The sequence below is a fragment of the Protopterus annectens genome, chromosome 3.part0 (genome assembly GCF_019279795.1).
Source record: "Protopterus annectens isolate FY-2018-M chromosome 3.part0, PAN1.0, whole genome shotgun sequence".
NCBI classification, from domain to species: domain Eukaryota; kingdom Metazoa; phylum Chordata; order Ceratodontiformes; family Protopteridae; genus Protopterus; species Protopterus annectens.
Window position 1 is genome coordinate 1,130,185,586 of NC_056731.1, and position 27,476 is coordinate 1,130,213,061.

The 27,476-nt window shown below is 44.4% G+C and overlaps 1 protein-coding gene across 1 annotated transcript in view; it reads right to left on the reverse strand.

Annotated features, from left to right (window-relative positions):
• The window catches only part of RIOK3 (RIO kinase 3), a gene marked incomplete in the record, with an annotated part of 1,226,621 nt that overhangs the window by 1,125,421 nt on the left and 73,724 nt on the right, over positions 1-27,476 (reverse strand). The window contains 1 exon segment of the mRNA XM_044065363.1: positions 8,392-8,513. Within this exon segment, the coding sequence (XP_043921298.1) occupies positions 8,392-8,513 (122 nt within the window).

The following is a 27,476-nucleotide window of genomic DNA, read 5'->3' on the forward strand; positions in this document are numbered from 1 at the left end:
AGTGTAAATCCTTCTGGTGGAAGATTTAAGGGAAGCTACTATGATATCCCAGACGGGATTAGAAATCATAGGAAGCCTGGCTAGGGATGGAAGTGGAGCAACCAAGCAGTGAGGTTGAGAGAAGGTATGGATTGGTGCAGCTGGTGGGTCAGAAGATCTGGAACCGGGTCCAGATGCCATGGCTGTACCAAAAGATAACAATGTAGGAACGGAAACCATATCTGTCGAGGCCAATAAGGGGCAATGAGAATCATCTTGGCTCTCAAGGCGGTTGCTTTCTGAATTACTTGTGGTATTAGAGGGAAAGGAGGAAAGGCATAGAGAAGTCCTCGGGGCCAATCTTGGATTAGAGCGTCTCTGGGGGAATGGTCTGGAAGGGGGAAGAGAGAGAAGAAGTCGGGGCATTTGCTGTTTTGAGGGGTAGCAAAAAGATCGCAGCAAGGAAGGCCCCACTTCTGAAAAATCTCTTCCGTCACAGATTTTTGACAGACCACTCGTGAGGCATGAGAATAGCTCTGCTCAACCTGTCCGCTATGATGTTGGATTTCCCAGGGATATGCGTTGCTATCAGAAACCGCTGAGAAGAGATTGCCCACTGCCAAAGTCTGAGTGCCTCTTGACACAGTGGATAGGACTTGGTTCCACCCTGCTTGTTGATATACCACACTACGGACATATTGTCCGTTTGGACTGCAATAGTTCCCAGGGGAAGAGAGTCGTGGTGGGCTTGCAACGTTAAAAGCACTGCTCTCATCTCCAGGACATTTATGTGCAGGTGACATTCGAAAGGTTGCCAAGTGCCATGGACCATCCTGCCCTGATAATGCCCCCCCCACCCGATCAGGGAGGCGTCTGATATAACCGTGGCGACCGGGGCGGGAGGAACAAAGGGTCTGCCCTGATGGACTTGATGGGACAATATCCACCAGGTCAGATGCCTTTTGCAAATTGGAGTTATTATGATCCTGTGACACATGGGAAATCGTTGAAAGGACCATTGGGCGAACAGCATCCATTGTAGGAGACGCATGTAAAAGCGGGCAAGGGGAAGAAGTGTTATGGTGGCCGCCATAAAACCCAATACTTTCAGAGCAAATCTGGCCTGAATTTTGTCGCTGTGAAGAATCACATGGATGTGGTTTTGACTATCCAAGATCCTTTGGTCTGTTAACTTTGCTGAAAGTTGTACGGTGTCCAATTTGGCGCCTATAAAGGTAATAGATTGACAGGGCGACAAGGCAGATTTTTTGAAATTTATAGAAATCCCTAGCCCTCTGCAAATGTGAATGGTGTAACCTCTGGCTTGGAGAAGTTGATGCCTGGTGGTGGCAGTGAGGAGCCAGTCGTCTAGATATGGAAACACCTGGAATCCTTGACGTCTCAGGTGAGCCGTAACCACTGCCATACATTTGATGAACACTCTGGGGGCTGTAGTGAGTCCAAATGGCAGGGCTCTGAATTGGAAGTGACTGGCCCCGAGCCGAAAGCGAAGAAACCTTCTGGAGCACCTGTGAATTTTTATGTGATCGTACGCATCCTGAAGGTCCACCGAGCACATCCAATTGTCCTTGCCCAGAAAGGGCAGAATGGACTGAAGCGTGACCATCCGGAATCTTGTTTTCTTTACAAACTTGTTTAGTTTGCTGAGATCTAACACTGGTCTCCAGTCCCCTGTCTTTTTTGGTACTAAAAAGAACCTTGAGTAGATTCTGGATCCTATTTGGTCTGCTGGGACTGACTGGATGGCTCTTTTTGCTAGCAGTTTTGATATCTCTGGTACTGCTGGTTCCCTTAGACCGGGTGGAATGCCTGGAAGGGTTCCCTTTTGCTGAACTGGGGTTTGAATAAAGGGAATTTTGTAACCCTCGGATATAATCGACTGTACCCATTTGTCTTGAGAAAGGGAAAGCCATGCTTTTGGGTACAGCGATAATCTTCCCCCGACTGCCTCTGAAGGTGGATAATCTGGCAACAACTCAGGGATGCTGGAAGGGTTTGTCAGAGAGAGGCTCCCTGCTACCCTGATTCTGCGGACCCCCTCTGCCCCTAGGGCAGCGTCTGTTGTTGTTACCCCCTCTGCCTCTGGGGGTAAACTGACCTCGTGCGTCAGGCGTGACTCCTTGAGATTTGCGGGACCACATTTTTCCCTCCCTTCTGACCTTTTAAGGTCTTGAAGGGGTGGAGAAATGGACTCCTATGGCAGAAAGAGTCTTGCCATCTTGTTCGCATCTAATCAAGGTGTCTTTCACTTGAGGTCTGAACAAGGTCAAACTATCAAAAGGAGAGTTTGTGAAGGACGCCTTGAAGGAGTCTGCAAAATTACAAAGCCGCATCCAGGATTGATGCCTTAAAGCCACTCCTGTGCCTGCGGCCCTACTTGCTCCATCGGCTGCATATGAAATGAGCCGCATGGAGGAGTTAACAATGGAGTTTAGGATTCCTAGCTGTGAGTTAATTTTATCCTGGGACCCAGCAGCTGACGGATCCTGTAAAACTTCTCCCAACTCTTTAAGAACATCTCTTTGAAGGCGGGTGAAGTGACACAAGTAGTTCAGCGACCGCATGGCAAAGGTCGCTGAAGAAAAAATCCGCTTGCCGTACCTATCCATAGTCCTGAAATCCTTGTTAGGAGGATGGATAGGTACTGAAGGATCAGCTAGTTCCTTCTTGGTGGCTGCAGCCACCACCATGGCATCAACCAGGACAACTTTTGTCAAATATTGCCTATCAGGTGGGGCCGTGATGAATTTAGAAAGGCCTCCGAGGAATGGGTTCCACCGAATCGGGGGCCATCCACGCCTTCAGAGCCACCACATCCATAAGAGGGTCGAAAGGTGGAGACACCCAGGAGGTGGAGGGTCGAGACCCGAACGCCTCCAGGTATACAGACTCATCCTCGGAAGGATTAAGGGAAGGCGAGTTCCCCCTCTGCTTAAGGAGTTCAAGGATGTCTGAGAAAGAGACATCCTCAGAGGGGGACCTTGGGGATCCCTCCGACTCATCCAAGTCAGTATCGGATGTAATAGACTCGGGGGAGTCTAGATGTTTCCTCTTACATGTTCTCTTACGCGGAGGTTCACCTGAAGGGTCAGGAGAAGCCTCGGAAGAGGAAGATATTCCCAGTGGGGAAACCTGAGGCATTGGATCTCTGGGTCCGGGAGCAAGAGAGTGGGAAAAGACGTCAGCAGGCACTGTAGTGGGAGGAGCTGATGGAACTGACCGTTGACTATGCCCTGGGGCTAGTACACTCATCACCTCAACGGCTCCCCCGTCAGAGAAGCCAGAAGGCTCCTGCTCCGAAGAGATAGGAACCCAGGCCGCACCAACAGGGACAGCTCCGAGGCTGATGTCGGGGCTGAGCTCACCAGCGCCGAAGCTCCGAGAGGGAGAACGGGGTCGGACAAGGGTCCGATGCCACTCGCCCCCTCGGAGTAGACGAGAGAGACCAGACGCCCGGATCCCTCCAATGAAGGCATCAAGGAGGAAATCGGAGCAGAGGACGACGGAGCCGAAGGGGGGGGGGGTGGTATCGGCTCCGAAGTCACAACAGTCACGGCTCCGAGGAGCTCCGGCTCCGAGCTCTGTAAGAGAGTCGAAGGAGGAATGTTAGGTGGATGTATAATAGCTACCGTCTGTTGAGATGGGCTATGGAGCATTTGGGCCAATGCCTGAGACTTTAAAAGTCTACTCACCACTCTCTCAAGGTCATGGTTAGACAGCCTGGACGACCGAGAAGACCGGCTCCGATGGCTCTGCTCCGTGAGCAGGGGTGATCTCAGAGCCGAATGTATAGACTCCAATGAAGGGGATCTTGATCTCTTTCTTGAGATAGGTAGAGCCGAAGGAACCGAGGATACATCGGCTCCAGCCGGAGCAGACACTGAATGCCCAGATTTAGCAGTATCGGCGCCGGATGGAGCCGATACTGTAGCTTGTGACATAGAAGGATCGGCTCTGGCCGGAGCCGAGTCACAGAAGGCGAACCAGTAGCCGATGGCTTAGGGCTTGGAGCCGAAGGCTTAACTGGTTTCGAGGGCTTCCCCGGAGCCAACTTAGTCGGGGAGCTCTCAGGCTTTAATAAGCCCCTCAGTATTCATTTATTTCTGCGCTCCTGCAGGACTCTTGGGCTGAAGGCATGGCAGACAGCACAAGAGTCCTGCAGGTGCAGAGGTCCCAGGCAGTAAACACAAGAAGTGTGATCATCTGTCAGAGACATCTTCTGACAGCACGAGTCACACTTCTTGAAGCCTGAGACCTTTGTGTCCTTCGACATAACTGTGTCGAGGAAACACTAAGTGACAAAAAACACAGACACACACACAATAAACACCCAATCCAATAAAAATTAAAACAGGGATACAACACACTCAAACACCACACAGAATCCCTGACAAAAAATTAGGAAAGGGGGAGGCTTAAGGCCTAACTTAGGGGAAGGGATAAATAACTGGAAAAATAGGGAACACCAACGGAAAAAGGGTTAAACTAATCGTTAAGAGTTTACACGACAACGGTAGTGACTAAAACTGAAGGGGAGAGACTAAAAGTCTGAAATTTTAAAAAACTTACCAGGAGCCGGTAAAAGCACCTGCAAGTTTAAAGCGGCAAACGAGATCTGGGTAGTCATCACCTTGCATCATGGGATATAGGGTTGCCTCAAGCCAGTAAAATTAGCTCTCGAGCTTTAGTAAGTGGCCGAGTCAGAGACGAGGATCGGATCCGAACCCATCCAGCAAGAATGAAGGCGAGATTGACAACTTAACATTTGTCAATATGGAAAAAAAAAGAGACAAATAAGCTAAGACTTTACTTAAAGGAACTAGACTAGTTGTCCTAAGGTAAAGGAAGGTTTAGCAAATAGGGATGGTTCCAGCAAGCAAACTCTGAAATTTGACTTGCATCTGCAGTGGGAGCCTGATCTCCTAGAACTCACTCTTGAAAGTGGTGTGATCACCAATAAAAATAAAAAAATAAAAAAATCAGACAATGAAATGTGCCATTAGCGAGCATAACAGTGTTACCAAAGACAAACTTGAGGTAAGTAGCTAAAGATATCAAAAGCAGTGGGTCTAGGCCCATTTTCAAAAAAAGGCAGAATTAGGCTGGGGTGGGGCAAAAAAGGAAAAGAATTTTAGGAAAAAATATACTACTCATACCCATACAGTCACTTGAATAAATGCTAAAAAAAAAGAGCAGAATGGGGACATTTTCTTTCAACCTTACATGAACAGCAGCAAAGAACTTGAAATGTTTTCACAAACAGTGTGTGACAGGAAAAGGGTGGGTTCATTGTAGCCTAATAAAAATTATACCTGCTGAGAAACCCTAACACATATGGTGTTAGTCCTGTTTATTATTCACAGTGGACCACTTCTTATGAAATCTTAACTGTTTTTGATCAATGTGCCCTACGTGTATATAAGAAATTATGCCAGAAAGAAATGGTAGTTGAACTTGCAATATGATGGGAATGGAACGCTACACCCTGCAAGCATCAGTCTTCAAGATTACTGAAATGGACATTTTCTTTTATGGTCTAATAAATGCATAACAGACAGTTTTAAAGATTATTTTTTTTTTTTTGCAAATGTATTTTATTAGGATTTTGAGCAAGTTGTCAATATCCAGACATCGAGAAAATAAAAAGAAATATATTAATTGGAAAAAATGTAAAACAAACAAGCATTACTAAAACCTATAACATGTATACAACTATAACAAAAAGTATTGAAAATACTAACCAGATTATATGACAAAGACTTTCCCAATAAGTGAAGACAATTTATCAGAAGTAACTGAACATTAGTAAAGGAAGTATAAAAGGGATTAGGAAAAGATGCAAAAAACAGATCAAGCTTTGTGGTTATTGAAAAAAATATTTTGAAATACAGATAGATATTTGAGTTAAACCTTTGCATCATTCTAAATGGAAGAAAAAACAGTTCAAGTTTTAATACACTTAAGTACTTAAAAGATACTATTTGTCCAAGATAAAGCTTTAAGATAAAGCTTTAAATTTTAGGCAATTTTGAGAAATACACAATTTGAAAAACCAAAAACAGGTAGATAACTAGGATTGTATGCATACTTTGTATAGAGTAACTGATTTATAGTTAGATAATATTTTTGCAATTTCAATTTGATTCTTCTCTCTTCAGATGGATCAGTATTTACTGAAAGCAAATTCCATACTGCAATATATGTTTTAGAAAAAAATTGCCATACATTGAATATTTAATAAAATGTTAGGTCTTTGATTTATTGGTTGTAATAATTCAAAGCATTCCTGAAAGTCCAGACATTTCATTAATTTTTGGAAGGAGTATATCACACTGCAAAAAAATAAGGGTTTTCAGGTTTGGAAAAAAATCTTTAGGAAGGCAAGAAAAAGGGATTTACATTTGCAATATTTTAGGCAATTACAGAGGGAGACCAAGAAGAGTTATCCAGATGTAAGTTAAGAGCAACCAATACGCTTTGGATATTTAATATTAACCAATATAGATAAGAGTAAAGATGTCTCATGCCACTAATTTTATTTATAATGAATTCTCACAGATTTGGGGGACCAAACAAGCTTAGCAAGAGCAGATTTAATCAGGTTAAAACATTTTAATGATATTACTTGGGTTAAGGATCCAACATAAAAATAAATTGGGAGAAGACACTCATTTTAATAACTATTATTTTGTAGAACTGTCCAACATTTTTAAATATTAAATTCTGACCTTCATTTGATATTTTGAGGAAAAGTAATACCAAACACTTAAAAAAGTATAAAACTTACACAATCCTGTAACACAGAAATCTCAATACAATTGTAATTGCTGTTAAAGGAAAAAGAGGCAAATTTATTTTGTAGTTTGAATAGTCACACAAGGTTTGAATTGTCTGAAGATTCTTGGATAAGCTCGCGTTTTTTTTTTTTGAGTTAAATAAATCTCAATGTCTGCAAAAGCAGTAACAAACTCTGCATCCTAAACAATTAGGAATATGGTAAAATTATGCACTGAACAAAGAAAAAACTGTACAATATGTGAATGAAATGAATGGGATGAAAGGGGACAACCTTGTCTTAATCCAAATTTTCTTGAAATAGAAGGTTATATTAATAATATAAGATATGTCAACAAAAGTATATAATCAAACAGGTCATCAAAACTTAATGTCCACTGGGTAGCCTTAAAAGCAAAAATAAAAGGATTTTTGATAATCTTTGAAAATTAAGTTGATTCATTTACAAAGGTTAGAGCTGCAAACTAATAATAATAATAATAATAATAATAATAAACTGACAAATAATATCCACTCAACAAGAATTACTTATACTTTATATGAAACAACTTACTTGGTACGAAAATAAAATATTAATTCAGTAGGCACACTGGGCCCAGGCTCCTTCATATTTTTTAGCTAGGTTAATAGAGACCCCTCCCAATTTGATAAATGAAATTATTGTAGACAGCAAATCATTCACTTCTAATAAACAAATATTAGACTTATCTCATTCTTATGATTTTTATACAACTTCAATTCAACTATAACCCCACTAACATAACTCAATATTTAATCCAGCTCTAGTTTATAACATTTACTGAAAATAATAGAATTGTATTAGTTAAACGTATTGAATTGAAAAATATGACAATTTTGAGTTTAAAATTCGATAAAGCATCAAGTCCAGATAAATAGTTATCAGAATTTTATAAAAGCTTTATACGCATTTTATGGTAAAATTCTTTATATTTTATATGATCACATTTTAACTAATGATACTGATGACTTGTATCTAAACCAAAGACTATATCAATGCCCCAAAGGAAATTTCTAGTTATATACCAATTGCCCTTATAGATATGGATATAATAATCTTAGCCTCTATTTTCACAAATAGGCTCAACAACATTTAACCTTCAATTTTATTTAATTAAAACCAGGATTTATAAATTTGGACAGATAGTACACCAAATTTTTACTCTAGAAACTTTACAAAGTTTATCTTATTCCAATAAACCTAATATCTTCATTTTATCTATTTTTCATCATCTTTCTTTTAGCAACTGATGCAAGTAAGGCCTTTAATAAGTTACCATTCAATTCATTTTTTCTAGTTATGGAAAAAACTTGGCTTCCACATTTACTATCTAAACTCCATAAAGATCCTATACAAGAACCATACCACACAGCTAATAATAAATACATGATCTCTACCTCCATCAAAATCAGTGTTAGACAAAGTTGTCAGTCTTCTCAATAGTTAATAAGATAAACCGTGAGTGAAGCATTTTCAGATTAATACAAAATATTTTTAAACAAGTGGAAAAAGCAAGTCAAAACTCATCTACTTGACAAGAGAAAAAAAAGATCAGTTTTAAATTTCAGTGGACTTACACAACAACGTTTTGAAATGCTGTAATTTCTTCTTCCTTCTGTAATTCTTTTGCCAATTCTTCACTCATTACATCAGTCAGTGAACAAGGAACACTGACATATGAGGTACTGCCCCAAGGACACTGCAAAAAAAAAAGTTTTTAAGATCACTTTGGCACTACTAACAACCTTTAAATGCATCACAACAGAAAAAGGACTTTACTCTAAACACAGTTCAGTTTCATAATGCCTACCCTACCAATTTCTTCACTTTTACACACTACACTATTCTACTATTTTAATATTCTATGTTATTCTGGAACATAGCTTTATCAAAACAGAACTGTAGAATAGAGCCATCCTCAGTAATACCTAGAACTATGGTCACAGGCAACAGAAGTGTATGATATTCCAAACTGTGCCAGACTGTAACAACTTCCACTCTATCCCAAATCTCACTGACCTAGCTCCCATCACTAGATCAGAGGTCATGGAGCTAGTATTAAAACACTAGGACTGCGACACTAAGGCAAATGGCCCCATACTCACATATCTACCATTATAGGTTCAAAGGCAAGTAATAACTTCCACATACATTTAGAGAATGCAATAGCAGAGCTGTATCGGGGCTGGGATACCTGTGCAAAGTCATAATTTGGCAATTACTTATATCTTCACCACAGACAAGTGGAGTGTCTGGAAAGCCATAATGGAATACTCTAGCCAATATAGTTTAAAAGCAGACTAAGAAATACATGAGAAGGCCTACTTGCCTACATTTAAGATTGCATCTAGCATAATGAGAAGTTATGTACCTACCATAACGTTCCATGTTAGTTGTCTTCTTCTCGCCTTCTTTCTTGCTGGATGGGTTCAGAGCCGATCCTCGGCTCTGACTCGGCCAATACTAAAGCTCAACAGCTATTTCCACCGGTTCGAGTCTCCCCTATATCCCACAATGCTAGGTGGTAAATACCCAGATCTCGTTTGATAGCTGAAAAATAGCAGTGCTGGTCTCCCAGAGACACAGAAAAAAAGGGGAAATCCACCTCTATAGAAAGACTACCTGTAGAACCATCAAACAGGGGCAATAGAGGTGGATGACGCTATGAAAGACAAAAGATCCCAAGGATCCTCTCTGTCTGTCCAGGCTAGGGGGATGGAGGGTGGGACGCAAGAAAGAAGGCGAGAAGAAGACAACTAACATGGAACGTTATGGTAGGTACATAACTTCTCAAAGTTAAGTTGTCAATCTCGCCTTCATTCTTGCTGGATGGGACCGCGTCCCTAGCACCCTTATCCTGGGTGGCTCATCGGAACAGACTCTTGAGTACGGTGGAACCAAAGTTAGCCCGGTTTCTGGAGGCCATATCCAAATTATAATGTGAGATAAAGGTATGAGGAGAAGCCCATGTAGCTGCTTGACAGATGGAATCTATGGGCTGTCTGTCTTGAAATGCTACAGACGTAGCCAACGCTCTGGTTGAATGAGCTCTAGGTCGTGATGGTAGCTTTTGGTGTCTGAGATCATAAATTAAAGAAATTACAGAGGCCAGCCATCTCGAAAGAGACACTTTGGAAACTGGAAGGCTCACCTTGCCTTCTGCATAGGATAGAAAGAGCTGGTCAGACTTCCTAAACTGTTTAGTCCTATCCAAATAATAGCGAAGCTGGCGATGGACATCTAGGAAATGTAACTTTTCTTCTGCCTTGTTGGAATAATTAGGGAAGAAAACTGGAAGGTCGATTGTCTGATTCAGATTCGCCTCAGAAGAAACCTTTGGTAAAAAGGAAGGGTTGGTCCGAAGGGACACCCTGTCTTTGTGGAAGACTAGGTATGGAGGACGACTGCAAAGAGCATGAAGTTCAGATACCTGTCTAGCAGATGTTATGGCTACTAGAAAAAGGGTTTTCCATGAAAGCAATTTCAGAGAGCAGGAAGTGGCTGGTTCGAAGGGGGGAGAGAATCAAGGAGGCTAGAACCAAATTTAAGTCCCGAGGTGGGGGGTCTCTAATTGGGGGCTTGAGCAAAAAGATACCTTTTAGAAAGGCTTTGCAAAGTTTATGGGACATGATGCTGGAGTCTGAAAAGCCTATATGGAAATTAGATATAGCCGCCAATTGTACTCTAATAGCAGACGAAGAAGAACCCGAGTGAAAAAGTTCTGCCAGGAAGTCTAGTATAGACTGGAAAGGTGCAGTGAAAGGGTCTATATTATTAGTTGCTGCCCAGAAGGAAAAACGTTTCCACTTGCTATTGTAAATTCTTCTTGTAGAAGACTTGTGGGAAGCTATAAGTGTGTTACGGACCGAATGGGAAATTAAAGGAAGCCTGGCTAGGGTAGGAAGCGGAGCAACCAAACTGTGAGTTTGAGAGATGGGAGGGAGTGGTGCAGCTGACCCGATTGATGGGTTAAAAGATCTGGCACTGGATCCAGATGCCAAGGCTGCTCCAACAGAAAACGGTGAAGGAACAGAAACCATATCTGACGAGGCCAGTAAGGGTCAATACGGATTATGTTGACTCTCAAAGCGGTAGCTTTCTGAATTACTTGAGAGATCAGTGGAAAGGGGGGAAAGGCATACAGAAGTCCCCGGGGCCAATCGTGGACTAGAGCGTCCCTGGCGGGTTGACCTGGTAGGGGAGAGAGGGTGAAGAAATCGTGACACTTGCTGTTTTGGGGAGTAGCAAAAAGATCGCAGCAAGGTCGGCCCCATTTCTGAAAAATTTCTTCTAGCACTGACTGTTTGAGACACCACTCGTGTGGTATAAGTATGGCCCTGCTCAACTTGCCTGCTATCACGTTGGACTTCCCGGGGATGTGCGTTGCTATCAGAAACCACTGAGATGAGATCGCCCACTGCCAAAGTCTGAGTGCCTCTCGACAGAAGGGATAAGACTTGGTTCCGCCCTGTTTGTTGATGTACCATACTACAGACATATTGTCTGTCTGAATTGCAATAGTCCCGGTGGGAAGAGAGTGCTGAAGGGCTTGCAATGCTAAAAGTACTGCTTTCATCTCCATAACATTTATGTGCAGATGGCTTTCGAAAGGTTGCCATGTGCCGTGGACCGTCCTGCCCTGACAATTCCCCCCCCCCCACCCAATCAGGGAGGCGTCCGTTGTCACCGTGGCAACCGCAGGGGGGAAAACAAATGATCTGCCCTGAATAACTTGAGGGGAGGTCATCCACCAAGTTAGATGCTTCTTGCATGATTGGGTCAGCAGAATAGTGTGAGACACTGGGAGCTGTTGGGAAGGACCACTGAAAAAACAGCATCCACTGGAGGATCCGCATGTGAAAGCGTGCTAGAGGCAGAAGTGCAATGGCAGCTGCCATGAGACCTAAAACCTTCAAGACAAACCTGGCTTTGACCCTGTCGCATTGAAGAAGAATGTGAACATGTTTGCGGATATCGGATACTCTTTGCTCTGTTAGTTTAGCGGAAAAATGAATGGTGTCTAAGATGTCGCCTATACAGGTAATAGCCTGACAAGGCAACAAGGCAGATTTTTCGAAATTTATGGAAATGCCTAGAGTTTGACAAGTATGAATGGTGTAGTCTCTGGATACGAGAAGTTGACACCTGGTGGTAGCAGTAAGGAGCCAGTCGTCCAGATATGGAAACACCTGGAATCCTTGACGTCTCAGATGAGCCGTGACCACTGCCATGCATTTGGTGAACACTCGGGGGGGGGGGCTGTAGTGAGACCAAAGGGCAGGGCTCTAAACTGGTAGCGACTGGCTCCCAGCCGGAAGCGGAGGAACCTTCTGGAGCGTCTGTGCATCTTGATATGATAGTACGCATCCTGAAGGTCTATTGAGCACATCCAATTGTCCTGACCCAAGAAGGGTAGAATGGACTGAAGCGTGACCATCCGGAATTTTGTTTTGTTTACAGACTTGTTTAGTCTGCTGAGATCCAATATTGATCTCCAGTCCCCTGTCTTGTTTGGAACCAAAAAGAATTTGGAGTAGATTCCGGATCCTTGCTGGTCTGCCGGGACTGGCTGGATAGCTCTTTTTGATAGCAGCTTTGATATTTCTAGCGCTGCTTGTTCCCTTAGACCGGGTGGAATGTCTGGAAGGGGCCCTTTCGGTTGGGATGGAATGTGGACAAAGGGAATTTTGTAACCCTCGGATATAATCGACTGTACCCATTTGTCTCGAGTGAGGGAAAGCCAGGCTTCTGGATACAGTGATAATCTTCCCCCGACTGCCTCCGAAGGTGGACAGCCGGGCAGCTTCTCAGGGATGCTGAAAAGGTCTGTCAGAGAGAGTCTCTCTGCTACCTTGATTCTGCAGACTCACCCTGCCCCTAGGGTGGCGTCTATTGTTGTCCCCCCTCTGCCTCTAGAGGGGAACTGACTGTGTGCATCAGGCAAGACTCCCTGAGATTTGCGGGACCACATCCCCCCCCCCTTTTGACCCTTGGGATATGGTCTGGAAGGGGTGGAAAATCGGACTCCCACGCAGAGTGTGTCTTGCCATCCTGTTCACACCTAGTCAACGTGTCCTTCACCCGAGGTCCAAACAATGCTGTACCATCAAAGGGGGAATTGGTGAAGGACACCTTGAAAGGGTCCGCAAAGTTACAAAGCTGCATCCAGGCATGACGTTGTAAAGCTACACCTGTGCCAGCGGCCCTACTCGCCCCATCGGCCGCACAAGAAAGAAGCCGCATGGAGGAGTTGACAATCGAATTCAGGGTTGCCAGCTGGGAGTTCATTTTGCCTCGAAACCCCTCAGTTGTTGGATCCTGCAAAGCATCACCCATTTCCTTGATCATATCTCTCTGAAGACGGGTGAAGTGACACAAGTAGTTCAGCGAACGCATGACAAAGGTCGCCGAGGAAAACATCTGCTTACTGTACCTATCCATAGTCCTAGATTCCTTATTAGAAGGATGGATAGGTACCGAAGGATCAGCTAATTCCTTCTTAGTGGCTGCGGCCACCACCATAGCATCAACAGAGACACCCTTGGATAAGAATTCTTTGTCGTTAGGAGCTGTAATAAACTTGGACGGTCTTCGTGGGGTAGATTTCACTGTATCAGGGGCTGTCCATGCCTTCCTTGCCACCACTTCCATGAGGGGGTCAAAGGGAGGAGATACCCAGGAGGTGGACGGGTGAGAGCCAAAAGCCTCAAGGTAGACCGACTCGTCCTCTGAAGGGTTAAGGGTGGACCAGTTCCCCCTCTGTTTAAGGATCTCAAGGATGTCTGAAAAAGAGACATCCTTAGAGGAGGACCGTGGGGACCCTTCAGACTAATCCAAGTCGGTATCTGAGGTGATAAGACTCGGGGGGAGTCAATATGCTTCCTCTTGCATTGTTTCTTCCGAGGGGGTTCCCTGAAGGATCAGGAGAAGCCTCGGAAGAGGAGGATATTCCCAGTGGGGAAACTTGAGACGTTGGCTCTCTACGGTCTGGGACGAGAGAGTGGGTAGAGACCATCGCAGGCACTGTAGAGGGAGGAGCTGAGGGAGCTGACCGTGGAGCAAACACTGGGTCTAGCACGCTCTGCATGACCTCAAGGGCGCCCCGATCAGGCGGGGCCGAAGATCCCCGCTCCGAAGAGACGAGGACTCCTCCCGGCACCGAAAGGGACGTCTCCGAAGCCGATGTCAGGGCTGTGCTCACCAGCGCCGAGGCTCCGAGAGGGAGAACGGGCTCGGACAAGGGTCCGATGCCACTCGCCCCCTCAGAGCAGACGAGGGAAGCCAGGCACCCAGATCCCTCCAAGGAGGAGATCGGAGCCGACGGAGCCGAAAGAGGAAGTATCGGCTCCGACGCACCAACAGTCACAGCTCCGAGAAGCTCCGGCTCCGAACTCATGGGAATCAAAGGAGGAACTGAGGAAGGTATGGGTATAGCCACTGACCGTTGGGTAGGGCTATCAGTATTTGGGCAAGTGCCTGGGACTTGAGAAGTCTGCTCACCACCCTCTCTAAATCATGGTCGGACAGTCTGGAGGACCGAGAGGAGTGGGACCTATGGAGCCTCTCTGATAATAGTGGAGATCCCGGGGCCGAATGGATAGAGCCAATGGATGGGGATCTAGGCCTCTTTCTAGTAGGTGGCTCCGACAAAACTGTCGGAGCCGTCTGAGTCTCGGACTTCTCGGCTCCAGCCAGAGCCGAGGTGACCGTTTTAGTCTTAGAGACATCGGCTCCAGAAGAAGTCGATGTCGAGGAAGTCTTGGAACCACCAGCAGACGGCTCCGAAGCTGGAGCCGACGCTTTGGAAGGCTTGGAAGGTTTTCCTGACACAGTCTGGGTCAGGGATCCTTCAGGCTTTAATAAGCCTCGCAGTATTAATTTATTTTTGCGTTCCTGCCGGACTCTTGGACTGAAAGCGTGACAGACAGAACAAGAATCCTGCAGGTGCAAAGGTCCCAGGCAATATACACAAGAAGTATGACCGTCTGTCAGAGACATTTTCTGACAGCACGAGTCACACTTCTTAAAGCCTGAGACCTTGAGTCTTTAGGACATCTCAAACAAAAAACTGTGAAACACAGACACACACACAGACACACCTGTTAAGAAAAAAGGGGAAAAAGATCCAACCACTCCCACAAGTATGACTAAGGGGAAGGGAGGAGGGCCCGAAGGCCTAAAGAATAAAAGGGATAAACGGGAAAAACAATTAGGGGAACCCGAAGGAAACTAGGGATAGTTGACTAATAAACTGTAAGGAAAACTATTCAATGAAAAAAATAAGGGGTTTTGAAGATTTATAACTATAAAAAGTTACTAACCTGCAGAGCTGGTAGAAACAAGCACCTCGTAGCTCAAGCGGCAAACAAGATCTGGGTATTTACCGCCTAGCATTGTGGGATATAGGGGAGCCTCGAGCCGGTGGAAGTAGCTCCCGAGCTTTAGTATTGGCAGAGTCGGAGCAGAGGATCGGCTCCGAACCCATCCAGCAAGAATGAAGGCGAGATTGACAACTTAACATTAGGTGCTTATGGTAATCTTTAACCACACCACTACTAGCTAATTTAATGTGAAACGTCCTAACGTGGCTGATTTTTTACACAAGTAGCATTTGCAAATTTCAACAAGGATAAGAGGTATATGTGAGAACGCTACGACTGCACTGCAACTAGCTAATATAGACAACAATAAAAGAAAACATGAACAGAGAGGCTAACTCTAAACTTGAGCTTTGCTTTAGCTAGATATCCACACCTACAGCTTCTACATTAGAATTCAGGTTCGTCCTCAATGAATTAGTGCACCATTAGACACACTGACTTTAAGTATTACTAAGTGAATTAGTTTTTACAGTACACTAACTGAAGGGTGTTCTTAAGTCTTAAACATTGATGTAAAAGCTGCACCACCTTAAATCAGATGCCCCATATGAGTGGTCACTTAATGTAGTATTTTTAATGCTTGAGTCTTTACTTTTCTTAATGCTCCCACATATTTACTACGTCCAAGGTCCCTGCATTAAGTTAGAGAAATCTACTTCCCTGCAATGTCCACCTAAGGTTATTGTTTCAGGTCTATGATTAAAAACATTGGGAGTGCTGTAACAATTGTAAAATGTTTTGGCAGATAGCATTCATACAGGAATAATTGTATATGCTTATTTAACCATGCTATGCTTTTATAATACTTATGTTCATTAAGCACATACAGGCTTACATATATAGTTACTATCTGCATTATTTATGTATATGAGCTGTTAATAAAAAGCGTGAACTACATTATTAATGTAAGCTATAGTTAAGCAATAGTTATTGCTCTATAGTGTTAGCGTTAATGATAACTTTACAGCTATCATTGTTACCTAACTGGATATATACCTAGTAGCTTCCTATAGTCTTGTTCCTAGCCTAGTTAGAATAATGAGATTTGGACAGAATTTTGCTGACTTGCTTTTGATAAGAACTTGCTATAATACTGATAAGAAGACTTGTAAGGAGTGATGCATCTTTCTAGACAACTTGATAGGCTGAACTACATTTTTGTACAGTTCTACGTGATTACATGCTTGTAATATTCTGTTTAATTACAATGCCTTTGATACCAAATTAAATATCTTGTTTCTACTATTTTTCTCTCTCTCTTTTCCTCCTAAAACAATCCCAGCTCTCCAATCTGAGTACACTGCTCTAGGACACAAACGAACAACCTGAAGAAAAAGGACCCTGTCCAAACTCCCTTCAGTCTCCACAGCTGAGCAACCTACCCCTGTACTTTCTCAGTAAAGGGAGTATGAAAGTATGTGTCTAAACTATCACAGCCAGTATAACCTATAACTTATGATTAGATCTAGGTGGTTATAAAGCGAGGAAAACCAGCAACTTTACTCCCTTCCCACTCTGTAGCCAGTCTAATCTACCTTTCCAACATTTAAAGACACTCGGAACCACTACTCCTTTTCTTGCATTAGGAACCTAAACTCCCTCCTTTTTTTACCCTGCTTACAATAAATTAATATGGGCCTCCAGGTGGCAGACTTGTCCCTTCCAGGCCTTGAAGCCTTCTCCTGACCTGTACTACACCTTTGCTATATACTGTTTATCCTCAGACTTGCTATTAAACTGTAGCCCATAACATCTATGTATTTTTATGGTTAGCTCTCTCACACCCTCCAAATAGTTCTATTATCTACTCTTAACTTTATTCCAGTATTTAGGGTTATATACCCTACTGTAATCCCTGCTTCAACTGATTGTTCTTTTCAGCTCCTTACCTCTCTTGTCTCTACGGCTCACTCCACTTCCCTACTCCCAATTCCCACCCACCCCTACTGCGCCTAAGCTTATACATCATCACCACACCCTCTTCCTCTCCAATCCAATTACAATAGTCATCTTGTTAACATTATACATACACTTTTCTCTAATCGCCCCTAGTATAACTTCTCCCCTTTAAAGAACATCAGTAAGCTTATTAGTCACTATGCAAACACGACCTTTCCAAATCCAACTAAGGTTCCTAATCATGGTCTTTTTCCTACTTTCTCAAACAGCAACCTACCTGCTAACCTCATATGAACAGTCAAAATATTTACAGCTGATCTTCCCTAATGCACAAACAAGTACTGTACCTCTAATTAACTCCCCAGAACACATAAATATAACATCTTTACCTAGCTATTTACCTGCTAAATATCACAGACTAACCCATATCAAATACAACTATCTAAAACCTAAAAAACCTCTTCACCATTATTTAACCTCCACAATCCCTTAAACAAACTAGTACTCCTCTCCTTACTAAATGGGGACATTCATCCTAACCCAGGACCAGAGCAAAAAACAAGCACATAACCACAAATTCATGTTCCCACTACCCCAAATATCCCATCTAAATCTCCCAACTCACTCTATATAGCTCACCTCAATATTCGCAGCATAAATAATAAAATTGCCCACCTCCATGCTCTCCTGGATGTTCATTCCTTTGATATACTTTGTTAAACAGAAACATGGCTAAAACCCACTACACAAGATGTTGAAATTATTCCATCCGGGTACAACATCTTGAGACAAGACTGCAAAGTAAAAAAGGAGGGGTGTTGCTATCCTCTATAAAGAAGGGCTACAAATACATATACTAGATCTTGGTTCCTCTTCTGCAAACAATGCAGAAATCATTAGCACCAAATTTCAACTTAATCCCAGCAAATCCCTAAATATAATATATATCTACTTGCCCCTGGTAACATCACCACCACTCTGGAAGGTATCCTTGCTGAACTCTCCACAAAAATTCCCCAAGAGACAATAATTCTTGGATACTTTAATATAGACTGGAAGGACTGCTCTACTGAATCACCAACCTCCCATATTAACCTTAACGAATTCTCACAATTAACTCCCCAACCAGAATTAATAAACCCAGTAACAAAGAATCCATCCTAGAATATATATATATATATATATATAAAAAATACTAGAGAGATGCATACACTCTCAGGTCTCAGACTACCTCCTTACTAACAACCTCCTTTCCAGTACTCAGCATGGTTTCTGACCAAACCATAGCACCATCACTGCCTTACTCTCCTTTACTAACACTATCCTTCAGCATAAAAACAATGGCTATCTCTCCTCTGCTACTTTCTTAGACCTATCTAAAGCATTTGACATGGTCCCACACAAACAACTTATCTCTGTCCTCAATAACCTATCCTTCTCACAGTCAGTCACCAACTGGTTTCAGAGTTACCTGTCTGACTGCCAACAATCCGTTGTATGGCAGAATGACATCTCCCCAACTACCTGTCTCCATAGGGGTTCCCCAAGGATCCATCCTTGGACCCCAACTCTTCTCAGTTTACACCAATAATCTAGCCTCTGCCACCAAACATGGCACACTCATACAATACGCAGATGACTCTACCATCATCTGCTCAGCCCAGTCCCTACCAAAACTGCAAAAAGTCACACAGGAAGCCTTTTCCTGTGTTGAAACATGGTTATCCGATGCCTGATTAATACTCAACCCAAACAAAACTAAACTACTCATCTTCCAACCCACCAAACATACTCAAATCAACTCTCACTTTAACATCATGGCAAAAGACAACACCACTATATACCCAACTAAACATACCAAATTGCTAGGAGTGGAAATAGACAAACTAAAATTTGACTTTCACATATCCATGACTATAAAAAAGTCCACAAAAAACTAGGAGCACTATACAGAAATAAGCAATTTCTCACCAAAGCAGCAAAGATTTCAATAGCAAATTCTCACCTTATCTCCACCCTACTTTATGCCTCTCCAATATATACCAACCTAAGGCAATGTGATCTAAACAAGTTAGGGACCTGCTACAACAAAATCGCCAAATTCGCCACAGGGGCATCCTACTGTAGTCACCACTGTCTCTCACTTGCTGAACTGGGCTGGCTTGAACTCCCTCACCTCCTTCAATGGTATCAACTCTCACTCGCCCACAAACTAGTAAACCATCCACTAAATGTCCCATCCCTCCAGAATCTACTCCAACCCTATCGCACCACCAGACCACTAAGATCCAGCAGCAAAAATCACTTGCAGATCACCAAAGCCAATAATTCTGCTGGTGAAGAACTATTCTCTTGCGCCATAGCCAAATTATAGAACTCACTCCCACCCACAATTACCTCCATACCATCATGCACCCACTTCAAAACTTTACTAAAAGCACAACTAAAAACATGCTGGCTATGCCCTTGCAACTCCCACTCTAATATCATCCACCCCATCCAACCACTACCTTTCCTTTCCACTCCACTAACTACCTTGATTATAGCAAGCTCAGATGCTCATAAGCCAGTACTTACTATACAGCACGAACTTCTTCTTCTTGTAACATTTGTTAATGTCTGGTATGCACTTCACAGATAAAGATTCTAGTGGTCTACTGTTGTACTATGTTCTTCATCTGTAAATATGTTGTAAGTAATTGCTATGTAAATTGTTAATCACTATGTAATCCAATGTAAATACTGTCTGTTTATTTAAACTGTGGAGCTTTTCTCCCCGGGCCTCCGCTGAAAATGTACCTTTGTCCAGTCGGACACTCCCAGTAAACAAATTTAAATAAATAAAAATAAAATACATAAATAACTATATAATGTAGGGACCCTCCCTGACGAGTAAGTGGCCATTATCTCACTTACATAATCAGGCAAAGGTCGAGCTCACACAACCCAACCATACATAAAACAATAAGAAGCAACAGAAACTTTAACTCCAATAATTTCCAAGCTGAACTAAAAGAATGTGATTGGTCACCTATAAAATACCTCCCACTTGATGAAGCAATAAACTACTTTAACTCAAATTCTTAATAATCCTTAACCACCATGCACCAAAGTGTTCCATCAAAATTAAATCTAAACCTGCCCCATGGCTTAAAAAGAAAACCAGGCAGAAAATTCAACAGAGAAATAAAGTTTGGGCACTATGGAGAACAACTAAAAAGCCTGTAGACCCACAATTCAGGCAAAAAAGAAATGAGACTAAGAAAGCTATACTCGAATATAAAAAAAACTTTTACTTCCACCTCCAGCAGACCAACCAAAATAATCCACAAAAGTTCTGGGCTAGCATAAACAGACTACCTCAACCAGGCCAATCAGGAACACCACACCCTATAGAATCAAATTCCAACAATCCAAAGATAACTGCCAATGCTTTTAATACCTTCTTCACTGAGAACATCCAAACATTTGCTAATCAACTAACAGCCGATAGCTCTGCCCTTCCAACCAATACTACTAACTCTCCCAACTCTAAACTTGCAACCTGTCCCAACTTCCATCATCTGCAACCTCTTAAGTAAACTAAAACCTACTACCCCTCAGCTGACCAGCTACCTGCAAAAGGCAGCCAAAGTCATAGCTTATTCTGCATCATTGCTGATAAATAGAACCATACAAGAAAGCACTATTCCCACCATCTGGAAAATCTCCATAATTATCCCCCTACACAAGGGTGGAAACTAGAGAGAATATTCTAACTATCGTCCCATAGCTCTACTTTCCCCATTAGCTAAAATAATGGAAAAGTGCATCCACAGACAGTTACTAGACCACCTACTCCAGAACAATTTAATGGCCAAATCTCAACATGGCTTCAGGCCTTTCCACAGTACAACTGCACTCCTATCCTTCACTGACAGCATCAATAAAAACCGTAATAACAATCTTCTCTCTTCAGGGCTTTTCATGGGCCTTTCAAAGGTATTCGACGTGGTCAACCACCCCTTACTTCTCAATATTCTAAAATCCTTCTCTCTCTGGACACAAAGACTATAAAATGGTTCCAGTCCTACCTTGATAATAGACAGCAGGCAGTGCTATGGGACAGCAACCTCTCATCCCATCTCCCAGTTACCCTAGGTGTTCCCCAGGGCTCTATATTGGGCCCCCTCCTTTTCGCAATATTTATCAGTGACCTCAACCTAGCTATTCCTTTAACTGTGTACAATACGCAGATGATTCAACAATAATCTGCTCAGCTAAATCTCAATCCCAACTACAGACTAACTCAGACAATGTTCAATAAAACAGAAAATTGGTTTCTACAATGCTGCCTCCTCTTGAACCCCCCCAAAAAAACAAACTCCTCTTCACTCCTACCTGTAAATCACTCCCAATGAACTTTTTAGTCTTATCCAATAATGGTACACTCATATCTCCCGATCCAACAACTAAACTTCCACAGGTAACCACTGATAACAATCTGGACTTTGAAACCCATGTCAACAATAGCATAAAAACTGTCAACAGGAAACTAGGCTCCCTATAGGATAAAACCCTTTCTCTCCCAACTAGCCAGAACCACTATTGCCTATTCCCACCTTATCTCCACACTTCTTTACGCTACTTCCATATATACTAACTTGTCAAAAAATAACCTTAACAAGCTAGCCAACGCTTACAATAGCATTGCCAGATTTGCTACTGCTTCCTTCTTTAGGACCCATCACTGCCATAATCTGAAACAATTAGGCTGGTTAGTGCTTCTGAATCAGATTCACTTTAAACAACTCACCATTGCACACAAAATCCTTTTCCAACCTACCAATACCCCAATACTTGCTAGTCTCATTACCCAATATATGAACCTTTCAACTTTACGCTCATCTAATAAACTACTTGTAAATCTAATAACATGGCAGATGATGCTCCGTTCTCAAATGCAGTTGGAAAGTATTAGAACCAACTCCCCCATGAACTTACATGTCTTCATTTACACTTTTTAAACACAGTCTGAAACTCTTATCTTAAAACTCATTGGTTATGTCCCTGTACAAATCCAGACTAATCTCATGCTATATCCCAAACACCCCCTCTTAAGACCAAATTCCTGCTCTGTGTCTTTTTAGATCAAGGCCTATCCTTGGCAAAAACTTTTAGTTATGTACTCACCATAACTTCAGATGTTTGGGATCCATCTCGCCTACATTCTGAATGATGGGTTCGGAGCCGATCCCTCGGCTCCGACTCGGCACGCTTATGCCAAAGAGCAAAGTCTCTTATTGGCTGAGCTTACTATATCCCAGGATGCACCACTACCAGTCCCCCAGATCTAATTTGTCCGCATACATGCACACACGCATACCCTGCTTATATAACATCGTCAGATGAAACAAGATAAAACAGTTGAACTCAAAACCGTTCAATCTCTTCTGATCTGCAAGGCAGGGGGAAGGAGGGTGGGTATTAGGAATGTAGGCGAGATGGATCCCAAACATCTGAAGTTATGGTGAGTACATAACTAAAAGATGTTATGTGATCTATCTCGCCTACATTCTGAATGATGGGACAGCGTCCCTAGCACCTGAATCCTGGGTGGCTCACTGGAAAACACTCCTGAGTACCGTGGAACCAAATGATGCTCGTCCTTTAGATGCCACATCCAATTTGTAGTGGGAAATGAAAGTGTGCGGGTTGGACCAAGTAGCCGCAGCACAAATTTCCGAAATAGCGAGCTTGGAATGAAAGGCTATAGAAGTAGCCATAGCTCTGGTAGAATGAGCTTTGATAGATGATGTAAGTTGCTTATTCGAAGAAGAATAGGCCTGAGTTATGCAATCTCTGATCCATTTTGAGATAGTAGCTTTTGTGATGGTTTGGCCCAATTTATTATCTGAGAAGGACACAAACAACTGGTCTGACTTACGAAGTTGCTGAGTCCTGTCTAAATAGAAGCGTAATTGCCTGTGAACATCCAATTTATGGAGAGTGTATTCTGCTTCATTAGAGAATTTTGGAAAGAAAACTGGTAGCTCTAGAGATTGTTGAAGACAGAAACTAGAACAGACCTTTGGGACAAAGGACGGATTAGGCCTAAGTGATACTCTATCCTTGTGGAAAATCAAGCACGGTGGCTTAATAGACAGGGCTTGAAGCTCTGAGACTCTTCTTGCAGAAGTAATAGCCACTAAGAATGCCGTTTTCCAAGACAGATATTTTAACTCGCATGTAGCAGCCGGTTGAAGGGGAGATGTTAATGTGACACCAAATCAAGATCACGGAGGTGCAGGATGAAAGACTGGTGGTCTTAATAGACTCGCACCTTTAATGAGCGTTTTGCATAGTCTGCTGCTCATCAAAGGAGGATCCGTGGATTCGTGGAATTTAGAGATAGCCGCTAGTTGGACTTTAATAGTTGAGACAGAAGATCCCTGATTAAACAGGGATGTTAAGAATTTCAAAACCTCTGGGACAGGAGCAGTGATAGGGTCTAAGCCCTTGAGTTGAGCCCAGATAGCAAACCTCTTCCACTTACTGAGGTACAATTTGTTAGTGGTGGGTTTGTGGGCGAAGATAGAATGTGAACAACTTCCGGGTCTAGTGTGTGCCTTCTAACTAAGGTCGGAAGTGGAGGAGCCAAGCTGTCAATTTCAAAGATTGAAGGGACTGATGCCAATGTCCCGACTGATGGATTAGCAAGTCGAATCAGGTCTAAGGTCCACGGATGCGTCCACTGCATGCTTCTTCAGGTAAGGAAACCATATCTGGCGAGGCCAGTATGGGGCAATCAGAATCATTGAAGACCCCAGTTGAGAAGCTTTTGAATAACTTTGGGAAGAAGTGGAATTGGAGGAAAGGCATAAAGTAGCCCTGTTGGCCAAGGTTGTGCTAGAGCATCCATGGCTGGTACTTCCTGATGTGGGATCAAGGAGAAGAACCTTTGGCACTTGGTGTTTTGTGGAGTTGCAAATAGGTCGCAGGCGTCCCCATCTCTTGAAAACCTGGGCTGCTACTGTGCGGTTTAGAGACCATTCGTGAGGAGAGAGAATTGTCCTGCTTAATTTGTCCGCCAATACATTTGACTTTCCGGGATGTGGGTCGCTACCAAGAAGCGGTTGGTAGCTACAGCCCATTCCCACACTCTCATGGCCTCTCTGCAAAGGGTACGATCTGGTCCCTCCTTGTTTGTTCAGATACCAGACCACCGACATGTTGTCTGTGTGGATGGCGATGATGCCCTGAGGAAGAAACTTGTGTAAGGCCTGTAGGGATAGAAGTACAGCCCTCATCTCCAACACGTTGATGTGGAGAAGAGCTTCATCTGGAAGCCAGGAGCCCTGAACTAGCCTGCCCAGACAATGCCCCCCCCACCCTATCTGGGAGGCATCTGTCGTCAGGGTAACCACTGGAGGGAGAACAAAGGGTTTTCCTTGATCCAAGTTGGATGTCTGAAGCCACCAGCGAAGGTCCCTTTTGCATATTTCCGTAATCATGATGTGATGATTGAGGGGAAGATCCTGAAAGGACCATTGAGTTGACAAGAGCCACTGAAGAATCCTCATGTGTAATCTTGCTAGAGGAACTAAAAGAACCGTGGCAGACATTGAGCCTAAAACCTGTAGAACCATCCTGGCTGGGGCTTTGGATCTCGAGATCAGAGCTTGAACTTGGCCCTGTAAAGTTCGGATCCTTTCGGCAGGAAGAAAGACGCATCAATCTTGAGTCTATCTCTGCTCCTATAAACTTTATGCGTTGAGAGGGCAGCAAGACAGACTTTGACCAATTGAATGTAATCCCAGGGAAACACCCAGGAGATGGTGGCTTTGAGGTTGTCCATTAGTAGATGCCTGGTGGTGGCAGTCAGGAGCCAGTCGTCGAGATAGGGAAACACTTGGAATCCAAGACTTCTCAGGTGAGCCGTCACTACTGCCAAACACTTGGTGAACACCCTGGGGGCTGTGGTGAGACCAAAGGGCAGAGCGCAAAATTGGTAATGACTGACTCCCAGGCTGAAGCGCAGATACCTTCTGGACGCCTGATGTATCGGTATGTGATAATAGGCGTCCTTGAGGTCTATGGAGCACATCCAAACATCCTTCTCCAATAATGGGAGAATGGATTGTAACGTGACCATTGGGAATTTGGATTTCGTGACGGATTGGTTCAGTTTGCTGAGATCCAATATTGGCCTCAGGTCCCCTGTCTTTTGGCACTAAAAGAACCTGGAGTAATTTCCTGATCCGATCTGGTCTGTGGGGACCGGTTGGATGACTCCTTTTTCTAGCAGCTTTAAAGCTTCTGCGGCTGCTATTTCCCTTTGACTGGGTGGTGGGTCCGGGATTCTCTTGGACGGTGGGGGTGAGTATGTGAATGGAATGGTGTAACCTCCGGCAATGATCCGAAGCACCCATCTGTCCTGAGTGATTGACTCCCAGGCTTTTAGGAGCTTGGGAACGACACCCGACTGGCTCCGGAGCAGCACAGCCGGGCAATCTCTCATGACGTGTGGGAGGCTGAAGAGCCACGAAAGGACTCGCGGTCTCCAGAATTGCGGGGCCCTCTGCCGCCTCTGGGACGGCGTCTCCTGAAAAATTTCCCGTCCTCTGCCTCTGGGCGGGAATCTTCCTGCTGTTGGGAGAAAAACTTGCGAGATTTGGAACCACATTTTCCCCTCCTTTAGCCTTGGGTAAGGCCGAAGGGAGTGGAATAACGGGCACCTACGGCAGATAAAGTTTTCCCTCTTGCTCACAGCGGTAAGGGTGTCTTTCACCTTGGGTCCAAACAATGAGGACCCATCAAAGGGAGCGTCGGCGAAGGAAGACTTGAAGGCCTCCGAACTGACACAAGCGGAGCCAGGCTTGTCTCGCAAGCCACGCCTGTGCCTGCCGCTCTACCGCCCCTTGGCCGCATAGGAAATGAGCCTCATGGACGAGTTAGAAATTGGCGTAAGGATAGCCAACTGAGAGCTAACCGACTGGGCTAGCTGCTCAGGTAGGTTACCGAGAGGAATCTGACAACTCCTTGACCAGATCCCTCTGAAGCCTGGTAAAATGTGCCAAATAATTCAGAGACCTTAAGGTAAAGGCCGCTGAAGTCAGGTGCGCTTCCGTACCTGTCCATACTCCTAGACTCCTTATTAGGAGGATGGACGGACGTTGAAGCCTCTGCCACGCCCTGTTGTGTAGCAGATGCCACCACCATGGCATCTACAGCCACGCCTTTAGTAAGGAACTCCTTCTCGGGGAGCAGACAAAAATTTATTTGGGCGAGAAGGGACTGGTTCCACGGTATCTGGATGTTCCCACGCCTTCGACAAACTAAATCCAGAAGCTCGTCGAAGGCGGAGACACCCAGGAGGCAGAGGGCTGAGCTCCAAAGGCCTTGAGGAGCACTGACTCGTCCGCAGAGGGGTTTGGATATCCAGCCGCCTCGTTGTTTGAGGATCTCTAAGATGTCTGCAAATGAGACATCATCCGAGGACGACTGGGACCCCTCTGCATCATCCATATCAGTGTCCGATGTAATAGACTCGGGGAGTCCACGTGCTTCCTCTTGCACGATCTCTTCCTTGGGGTTCCTCTGAAGACAACTCCGAAGAACCCTCAGGAGGAGGGAACCCCACTGGGGTAACCTCAGGCCTCGGGGCTCCGCTGGCTACGGACAGGGAACTGCCAAAGACCCAGTCTCCACGCCCAGGGAAGGTGCCGTAAAGCCGGAGAGATGGCGAAGAGGACTTGGCCAAGGCACTCCTCATGGCCCTGAAAGCCGGACCCCAGAATCCTGGGAGTGTCCGGTCTCGAGCCGTGATAGCCGACGGAAGTCCCGCCCGAAGCACCGAGGGAGGCTCGGAACCGAAAGCATAGGTCCCGAAACATCACCCCGGGTCCAGCCGAAGAAGTCCGTACCAAACTCGGACCCGAAGGCCGGGTTGGAGTAAGGGTCGGAGCCGACCCTGAGATCTCCACCGGCTCCAACAGCACCTGCTCAGCGGAGCCGAAGCAGTCGGAGGAGGAATGGCAATGGGGTGGGCCAAGGTCATCGGCTCCGAAGCCAACTGGGTCGGAACGAAACAAATTTTGGAAGACTGGGGACTGGAACAGTCTTTGGAGCACCCTGTCTATATCAGAATCCGACATTCTCGAGACCGAGAGGAAACAGAGCGGGTTCGAGGAGGCCCCTCCATCGGCCCCAAAGGGCTAGGTGGCCGGCTCTGAGGCGACTCGATGCGGATCGGCGCGGAGGGAAAACTCACAGCAGATTCCATCGGTGCCGAGGTAGACTTCGGCGCCGAGGAGGAAGTGTCTGAGGGCGACCCTTGTCGGCTCCGAGAGCAGCGGAGCCGGCGAAGGTGACCCGCCTCGATGCCCCAGCCATCGGCTCGA